At 39.5% G+C, this 10,026-nt stretch overlaps 1 protein-coding gene across 1 annotated transcript; it reads right to left on the reverse strand.

Annotated features, from left to right (window-relative positions):
* Positions 1–37: 37 nt before the first annotated feature.
* prpf31 (PRP31 pre-mRNA processing factor 31 homolog (yeast)) lies at positions 38–9,794 on the reverse strand. Its single transcript, XM_082551950.1, has 14 exons — positions 9,625–9,794; positions 8,736–8,948; positions 8,581–8,641; positions 7,684–7,767; positions 7,482–7,579; positions 7,090–7,196; positions 5,602–5,771; positions 5,348–5,505; positions 5,179–5,268; positions 4,513–4,640; positions 4,127–4,199; positions 2,680–2,808; positions 2,510–2,608; positions 38–2,407 (listed from the first exon to the last, which is right to left on the reverse strand). Exons 2-14 carry the CDS (start codon positions 8,946–8,948, stop codon positions 2,294–2,296), a joined length of 1,524 nt encoding a protein of 507 aa, XP_082408076.1. The 5' UTR covers positions 9,625–9,794; the 3' UTR covers positions 38–2,293.
* Positions 9,795–10,026: the final 232 nt, after the last annotated feature.

Raw genomic sequence — 10,026 nt, forward strand, 5'->3', positions numbered from 1 at the left:
TGTTTCTCATGTTTAGTTGTCTTTTTTTTTTTTTCCCCCCCCGTTTCAACACGATTCTCTGTACCACCTACCCGACATCAGCCTGGAAGCCTTTTGACTTGACACAGAACAGACTTTTGGATTTGATTAAGTAAACTGCCCATCTCGTATTTACTGTAATTTGGTGGTTTAGAATGGGGACGTACAGTGGACATTTAGTCATGGTGTGTAGGAATGGCTTCTTTTAAGATCCTACAATGCCTGTTAAATATGGTCACTATTGAAGATAGTGAGCGGTTATCAATAGTTTTATTGATATTGTCTTGGTCGATTTAAAACGCTGATTGAGAGTGACCACAGGGCCTCTCCCTGTGACAGGGAAAGAGTCCTTATTGGACATGGATTAAATTGCTATGCAATTGAACTGGTCTCTGACTCCCTCTCTTTACAAATAAAATGTTTTTAAGTTAACGTGTCAAGGAAAATGCATTATTATTGCGCCTTCATGTTTGTGACAAATTAATAAACTTGTAAACAACTCTTAAAGATAGGATTTGAGACATTAATCTACTTGATGTTTAATTTTCCCTCAGTGTGAAAAGGCCATGTTGAGCAGAGGGAAATGTACCTACACCCAGGTCACCTCTCATTTCCTCAAAAGTACACACAGCATTAGATAATAAATCTGGGTTTGGTTGGGTCAACTTCCCAGCTTTAGCCAAGGTTTTATTCTGTTGTTACTTTATCCCAGACTTCACTGAGTTCAGTTTACCACCTGATATTTCAGTGAAAGCCCTATACAGTGAATGTGCACTGACTAAACTGTTTACATGTAGAGTTGAAACAGAAATCCTAAAATTCAGGTGGTAAATTTAACTCGTGGGTTGAGTAGAAAGTGTCTCGTCTGCCGTGGTTGTTCCATTGTGTTAGCCCGAAGAACAGTAAGATTTAATCTGGGATGGGACGCATCCTACCTTTTCCTGGCAGTTTGAATGAGGGAGAGTGTTAAAACCGAATCAGTTTTCCATTTAAGCAACCATGAAGAGTTCTGTACCACAGGTTATGTTGTGTGTGATTCGTTTTCAGGCTTTTTTTTGTGGGAGGGAAAAGAGGGGGATGAGCATGTGGGAGGGGAAAAAAACAAGGAAAATGCAGCAACGTTCTGAGAGATTTGCCTTTTATAGATTCTATTTTTTGGGCTTTTAAGGTTTACAGAAAGGTCAGTGAAACTGCTAAAATGTGAATTTCAACACATATTTACAATTTTTCTCATCACAGTTCTGCATGGGAGATGTCATAAATGGGGTTATAACAGGATTGTAAAATTTCAATAAATACTTTTAAGAAATTATCCATCAGTGTGTGGCGTAAAGTCCTGTCATTCCTACATGGAATATGGATCCACATATTTTCCATCACCTTTAATTTGTTTTGTTTTTTGGTGTCCCAAGAAATACCAGATGACATAAGGAAAATAATATTAAGATCTGCTGCGTTTAGCTTCACTTACAGTAAGCACACCTGACATGCACCTGCCCATCAAAGTAACTACACATTACCTGCAGATTTAAATAACTGTCATAGTGCTGTTTGGTAGCTACACAAAGAAAAAACCTAAATTAACCTGTAAAATGATGCAACCTTGTTGCATCTGCTTTCCTCACAAAGCAAAGTCTGTTCTGTTGCTGACCGTGTCCCTTTATGACACAGCGATGGGTACACTGTGGTCATGGCATGTTAACCTGCTTCCAGTAGGTTACGGACATTTGACAAAGCTCAGACGATCATCATAGTCACCTTTGAAATGTGGTGAAACATGAGATTTAGATCATTAGCTGATAACTACAGCACCTGTGTGATCGTTTCCATCACCTTGTTGAATCAGATCCATAAAAATGTAAACTAGTTCTGATGACAAAAGAGTCCAACCCAGTACTAGCAAGTTCCTAATAAAGTGACCGTGGGGATTTTATCTTATTCGTAGCAGCTTTACTTTCAGTAAAAATAAACTCTGTATTAACTCAAAATTCAACATAATTAGTTCAGTTTCACTCAAAATCGAAGATCAAAACAAGCAGGTATAAATTCAAATGTCACAGAGGAGGCTCCTGTTTCTTGTTTTTAGAAAGAACACATACCTACAAAGTGAACTCTATATTTTATTTAGATGGGGAAAAAAAAAAAAAAAAACCCTTAAGTCGAAACAAGTTTAAAAAAAAAAAAAAATTAAAAAAAAATAACACGAGGTGAGCCAAATTTTAAAATATACTTTCACAACTGTGCAACTGTCCATGTGCAGGGCGTCCGTATGTCTTCACATCTTAGCTTCCTTCTTGACTTTGAGGAACTCTGCCATGTTAGAGAAATATTTCTGGTTAGCTTCTGCCACCTTCTTCTCTGCAGCCTGCGGGTTCACGATCTCCAGCCCCTGCAGAAGGAAACAATAACAGATTTAAAAACAAACAAAAAAACAAAACAAAACCCCAAACTCTCTGGCAGGTCTTTAGTTAATGAGTCCGCTTCTTTTTACCTGGAGAGGTGTGAATGCTACGCTGGAGCTGGTTCCTGAAGAACGATCTCTGACTGTGGACTTTCCTCCATATGTCATGCTCTGCTTCTGCAACGTCCTCTGTGGACAAAAGCCAAAATGTTAGAGATGATGTAGATACAAACACCAGCAGGAGAGAAGAGCGCATTTACCTGCAGGGATTTGGAGATCCTGGCTTTGGTGGCCTCGTTGACCTGAGCCTGCCTGACTCTGCCGCTGCCGCTCTTCCCCAGCTGACCCAGACTGAAGCCCAGATCCTCCTGATACGCATCATCTTCAATCTGCAACACAACACAGGAGAAACTATTAACTGGAGCAGGATTACCTTGTAATATAATTAACCATCGAAATATCAATGAAGTCCATGCCTGGATTACAGAACACTCCCCAACAGGGGTTAATATAACAATGAACCAATTTAATTTGCTTTACTGTAAGAGTTCTCTCAAATTTATATCCATTATGAATCAAAGGACTTTACTTTCTTTATTAGCAAAATATTCAATACGTTTTAGACTTTTTCAAATGTGAAGTTCTTTTTAAAGGACTGGATTTCATACTTGTTAGGACCGTTTTTAAACAGTGGTTTAAGGTAACGAAGACACATTCATAACAGCCAAGTCTCCATCCACAGAGAGCAATAAGCAGCTCAGAAACTGCACATTTATTAACAGACCAGAGTAGAAACTGTTTGTACTGCAGTAAAATCATCTTGCTGAAGCTCCTTCAGAGTGTTGGGGGAAGTCTCGGTGAGTACAAAATAAAATAAAAATAGCTTGTCTTGTTGGGTGCTTGAAAAGAAAGGAACTGGACCTCCTTAAGTTTGTGAAGATGTTCTCAACCAAGAGACTTCTTCAGCTCTAAAACAGAACAGCTGTCTCAGGTTTTTATGGTGGCTTCTATTTGAGTTGGAATTTTCAACTGGAATAACCCCTTCTCGTCGGACTTCCAACTCAGAAATTCAGAGCAGCCCCATCAGTCACAACTGCACAATCCAAGATGGCAGCAGTGAATGTAAACAGTCATAAAACATGTAACCTGTACAGCCACTGTTGTGTACATCATGTCATCTGTTTGTTGTTTGGTTTCTCCTATGAAGTACAGCGACCTTCTTTTCAGGGACTACCATGACCTGGATAACTGAGAACCTACGCAAACCCATCATCCTGTTACACTGGCTCTGCTGCACAAAGCTGGTGCGAGCCAAAAGTGAGGCTGCTTTGAGTCGTCATTCATCCCAGGTCTGAAATTACTAAAAGCTTTCAGTTGCTTTCTTATTCATTAGGGATCGCCCATAGCAGCAGTCTCCTCTTTTGCTTATTAGGCAAATGTGTAAACCCCTACATTACTACTAACCAGAGGAAGAGAAGAGATTCCTCCTGCATGTCTTCATATTTAGTAACATGTCTATATTACTATATTATTATTTTTTGTATTAACTATTTGTACGGTTTTCCTTCTGTCTTCATTAAAAGCATCTTTGAATAAAAGAATGCTAAATGAATTATGGATCATAGTCAGACATCAATAATGAAACATGAAATATCACTGGATTAAAAACAAATCTTAAAAACAGGAGCGGAGAAAATATGTACTGACCTCTGCAAAGGTCATCCTGTTGGCATGTTTTCTGATCTCAGTCAGCCCGAGACGCTCTTTCATCTTTCGGTACCTGCAGGAAAAGAGCAGCGGAGCTTGGTTATGCCATTCACTGGATATTTATAGTCGTTGGTGGTAGTCTAAACTTGGCTATGAAAGTTACGTAAGCTTCTTGCAGGTTTCCAGGATGCTGATCTGTGTCATGCCTTGTTCTGTTTCTGCTGAATTTTTAAACTTTTTTCAAATAAATGTTAGATCAGTTTAATCTCAGTAACCTTCTCCCTCTTAAAAGATTCCAATAATAGTCAATTTCCATCTCCAGACTGCAATCCTCTTTAGCAGTCTATTCTGGCAGGCCCGTTTCAGGTAGCTGACAGATTGTTTACCTCCTTCCTCCTCTCTTCTTCCTCTGTCCATCCAGCGGGGCTGGCAGTGGTTTGACTTGCTTCACGGGTGGAGGCTCCTGCCATTTATCAAACTTCCTTTCTATTTCTTCTTTTAGATCATAGCCAACCTGCAAACAGTGACAAATATTTTTAAGCCAAATGAAACAAAAATCAACTTGATTATTTCCTCAGTTGCAAATAATTTTGCATGTAAATATGAAAAATCCAACCAAATATACATCAACAGACAAGAGAAATCATAATCTCTGTATCTGCTGGTACATTTATTCTTGCTCTAAATGGTAAATGGCCTGTATTTGTATAGCGCTTTACTAGTCCCTAAGGACCCCATAGCGCTTTACATATCCAGTCATCCACCCATTCACACACAGGTGATGGCAAGCTACATTGTAGCCACAGCCACCCTGGGGCGCACTGACAGAGGCGAGGCTGCCGGACACTGGCGCCACCGGGCCCTCTGACCACCACCAGTAGGCAACGGGTGAAGTGTCTTGCCCAAGGACACAACGACCAAGACTGTCCAAGCCGGGGCTCGAACCGGCAACCTTCCGATTACAAGGCGAACTCCCAACTCTTGAGCCACGATCGCCCTGCTCTAATACACAAGGCATTTATAAAACTTAGGTGTTCCTTTAAGAGACTCACCTTGCCATCTGAACTCTCGTGGAAACTGTCCACTCTTGCGGCCAGAGTGCATTTTGAAGCCACCAGACGAGCTGCCTTCCTCCTGAGATCCTGAAGGAGGAAAGGACACTGTTAACCGTCACGCTGAACAGAATGCATTCATGCAGTTTATGCTCATATATTCACTGACAGGTGGCAATGACTGCACAACATCGCAGTGATAGATGAAGCCGGTGTGAGGGAGCAGAGAGGTGCTGCTGAAGCCAGAGAGGGTTCTCCTCTGCGCTCCCAGCAGCATCAGGTTACAGGCTGGCATCTTTGACAGGTTAGTGAGGCCTCCGGCGATACCTGCATCCACAGGAGAGACCGGACAGTCACCGAAACAATCCTCAGTGAAGATGATGTACATTTGTAAACACTGTGCAGTCAGTAGATTTCTCTCACCCATGATCTTTGCTGCTGTTGATGCTCCAACAATGATGGACAGGTTTGGAGCAATGAAGGACATTCTGGATTCTACATATTCATAAATCCTGTGTTTAGACTGGTTCAGCTCCAGGGCCATGTCGCACGCCTCCTCCAGCTGCTTCAGTTCATCCTCACTCAGCAACGACCTGAAGGCACAAGTGGCACAGTCGCCGTTCAGTTACAGTAATAACCAAAAATACATAACAACACAAACTCTTTCCTCCTTGAAGCTCTACTATCGATAACCCTTGTTTCTCTTGTCAACTTCGGCAAGACAAGGTGTGCATCAGAAATCAGTGAGGGTGATCTCTGCCTATACAGCTTACTCGGGCTACTCTTTGTATGAGCAATCACACAAATTCATTATTCTTATAGCTTAAAACACTGAAATTTACAGACCTAATGAAATTCAAAAGAGCAGAAATGTAGTTTTCAAAGGAAAGGTCACTTTGAAAACAGGAAGTATTCAAAGTAACTTTTTTAAGACTGAAGGAAGTTTTAATTTTGCAACTGTTCAAATATAAATCACTTCAAAATGAGGTATAAAAGTTATGGCATTTATGAGACTCAAAGAAGAAAACTGTGTTTAGTTTGTGTTTCAGACCTATTCAGATTTTACAATTAATATTCCAAAATTGGAAGTACATGGCTTTTATCCAATTGTAAAAATAAGATATGATGATAATAATTTTAATTTTATGTAGCATATATATTCTGTTTTTAGAAATGTGTATTCTTATTACTGAGGTTTATATCAATAGGGAAGCTGGATAAATATAAACTGATAACTTATGGAGAAGGGGTATGATTGTGCACTTCTTCTCGATATGTAATAGTAAGAATGATACTGAGTGCATTTAGTTATTATTTAAAAATAACCTGTTAATGATTTTTATTCTAATAGAAAAAAAAAATGAACGTCTTATTGATGCTTTGTAACTTAACTTAGTTTCCCCATCCCTTTCCTATGAGCTACTGTCACTGATTATTATAAAATAACTGCTTAACACTTCAGTTTTGAGATGCACTGATTACAATTTCCTTGACCTATTCCAGTTTTCTTTAAGTGAAGAAAACTGGAATAAAACTGCAATCAACACAGCAAGAAGGTTCTGGGTCTTTCATGCTGTCTTGGTCTGTGTGGGTTCTCTTTAGGCTTCCCCCCACAGTCCAAAAACATGCATTCATGGTTGTGATTTTAAATTGACCATAGGTAGGAATATGAGTGTGAACATGACCAGGAATGTGAACAGTTGCCCATCTGTGTGTTAGCCCTGTGACCTGTGCTCGGTGTACCCTGCCTCTCCCCATTAAGCTGGGATAGGCTCCAGCCCCCCAGCGATAGCAACCCCCTAGTTTTTCATTTCCAGTAAGTGATTTAAGGTGATTCTAGCAGGAAGTGTTCACAGTGAACTACATGAAACTCTTCTGGTGAGACGGGGCCTTTAAATCTTATAAACTTACCCCTGTGTGGTTGAGGCTGTGACACTGACAACCATAATGGTGGCGTTGGTAAGGATTTGCTGCAGCGTCTCATTGTTTTTGCATTTCTCCAGATTGTTTCCCAGCTCCTAGACACAAACCACAAAAAAGAAGAAAAATTAGGGGAGAAAACATCATGGTCAAACAAACTACAAGAAACAATTTTTTTAACACGTTTGCTTGCAGTTAAACAGAGAAATTTGAAAGCCGAAATTGGAAAATTTTAACTGCAACATAATTTTCAATCTGTGCAGTTTTAAACTCTTTAATCACGTCAGTTTTGTTAAAAATAGAAATCCTAAATCTAACTAAAAAACAGAAACAGTCAACTCGGAGCTTCTTCTTTTTTTGAATGAATACATAGTTTAGCTCACCTTGACAGTACGGATGTAATCCAAAGAATCCGGCACCAGAGACTCCAGCTCTGGAAACCTCTTGGAGTATTTGTCCCTGGTAAACTTGTGGATGATATCTGGAAACAGATCAGAAACACAGAGGACATCTCAGGTTATAAGGAAGAGAGCGAAATCTTAAAACATAGCATTATGGATCACCAGAGAGAAGAAGCCAACTCACTGAGCTCGTTGTCGATCTCCACTGTGAGGTTATTAGCTGCGACTATCAGTCTGTACTCTGGGTCGGCCTCGACTGGGCCTGAGACTGAAAGCAAACACACAAAAAATAATAACAACTCCATGACGACTGTGGGTTACCATAAAGTTCAAATGAAATGTGTTTACTAGTGGTGGGGGGGAAAATCGATACTGTGTAGTATCGTGATATTTTGTTTGCTAATAATGTATCGATACAGGGACAGCAGAAATCGATATTTTGTTACAAAAAAGGTTTTTGTGGACTGGAACATGCTCTGACTTCAGAGCATGTTGATCAGCTCCTTTTTCTGAGCAAGAATCCTGACATTCCTTCACTGTCCAAATGTATTTAGCTTTTTTAGCAATAAACATGACAGTTTACTTATTTTAATTTAAGACATGTTTTATTCTAATTAAGTTTAAAACCTTTTTATTTAATGTAAAATTATATTTTGTTTTAATTTACTTTCAAATTCTTCAGTTGCTGAAGGGGCTGCATAGTTTTCATAAATTGCATAGTTCAGAATAGCTATAATTGTACCAGATGGTTGCATTCAGTTAAGCTGGGCTAGACTGTAATACAAACCGTTCAGGTTTGTCAACAATAAAACTGACTGAAATGAGAGAAAGACTGAGTGCGAGACTTTGTTATTAGATAAAATGAATATTGATAAAGTTTACCTTTATGTACAGAATCTGAATATCGCAAAATATTTTTAAAAAATTGCAATAATATCGTATCGTGCGTTAAGTATTGTGATAATATCGTATCGTGGGATGTATGGTGATTCCCACCTCTAGTGTTTACAGAGTAAAACAGAGAAATGAATGGAAACTGATAGTGAGAAGAGCCTTAAATAATAATAACAACAACACTCACCCTCTGAGTTCTTACGCTGCTTCCCAATATATTCAGAAATTTTGTCCATTATCTCTGAAAACTATAAAACACACAAGAGTCACTCTGGGAAGAACAGAGCAGACATTTTACTGCTAATCTCAACATGTGTAAAGCTCTTGTATGTTACAACTCACCTGTTTGCTATTGCGAAGCTTTGCAATAGACGCAACGCTCTCAGCTTTACTGTAGTCCACCTCCATCTCCTCTGGGATGTCTTCCAGCCCTCCGTCTGCACTTCCCTGGTTCGGCTCTCCATCGCTGTCCCTCTCTTCTTCTGGGTACAGTCCATCCTCTCCCTCATCTCCGGCCTCCTCCAGATCAGCCAGGAGCTCATCTGCCAGAGACATCTGCAATCGATGGAAAAACTGTGAGGACAGGCAAAGCCAACTAGGATCAGTTTGCCACAGGGTACATGAGGTTGTCACTGAGTTTGGTGGGGTATATGTTCTTTATTTGCTGCTGTTGATGTAACTCTGAATTTATTTTTATTAATGATCTGGTTACATAACTTGAGGATCCCATTTTGACTGTTTTCTAAGGGCTTATAAAGCAATCACTGCAGACGCACGACCAGCAACTAAAACAATATTCTTATTCTTAAATTCTTATAAAAAAAGCACGTCTCTAATATCCCCTTACTTAATAATATTATTTGAGCACTAGATACTTAACACTAGTTTTACTCATTTATCAAACAATACAAATACAAATCAAATACAAAAAGCGTGTCAACACAAAAACTTATGGACCTCACTGCGTTATCAAGCCTGAAAGAAATCCATCTGTAGACATATTTTTGTGTTTCTGACAAAGAAGCTCTTCTCAGACTCGTTTGAGATACAATCGTGGCCGTGTTCAGTTGCTCACACGCTATCACCGCCTCATAAAAACTGCGAAGTATTAAGTCTGCTTCCATCTTTGGGTTTTCGCTGGCTGTGTTTGGAGTTAACCAATGTTAGCTAGCTAGCATTATCGAACGTTGGTCCGACGTTACTGAGCGATTTCTCAGTAACTTTGACATACCTCAGAGTTTTAGAGTCCTACTGGTTTAAGAAAAAATTAAAGACGTCCAATGCAGGTTTCAGTCGCTTTGAATAGAAATACAAAATGATTTGTCCCTCTGTTTTCTTGAGTGTTTGCAATCCGGTTGTGCGGCGCAGATGTACCGCTGGTCGCAGATTAAATACGTACATTCGCAAAGCTTTCTGGGAAACTGTGTCAGTACACTTCACAATCACAGAGGGTGTTTTTTTGTTTTGCCTTTTGCCACAGGTTTGATTATCTATCTATCTATCTATCTATCTATCTATCTATCTGTGAAATATATACAATACACACATAAACTCGGTGTACAGTACAGTGAAAATATGGATTAAGATCTGTTTGAATGCTAAATACGATGGTCTAAGTTGATCTGAATGTGTA

The sequence above is a fragment of the Aulonocara stuartgranti genome, assembly GCF_965226115.1.
Source record: "Aulonocara stuartgranti genome assembly, chromosome: 11".
NCBI classification, from domain to species: Eukaryota; Metazoa; Chordata; class Actinopteri; order Cichliformes; family Cichlidae; genus Aulonocara; species Aulonocara stuartgranti.

Bases quoted from the DNA above. Each gene is read 5' to 3' on its own strand.
- prpf31 (XM_082551950.1), bottom strand. From the start codon at position 8,948: ATGTCTCTGGCAGATGAGCTCCTGGCTGATCTGGAGGAGGCCGGAGAT. The intron at 8,642-8,735 runs GTGAGTTGTAAC...TGTGTTTTATAG, and splicing joins AGCTTCGCAATAGCAAACAG to TTTTCAGAGATAATGGACAA. The intron at 7,580-7,683 runs GTGAGTTGGCTT...ATCTGTTTCCAG, and splicing joins GGAGATCGACAACGAGCTCA to ATATCATCCACAAGTTTACC.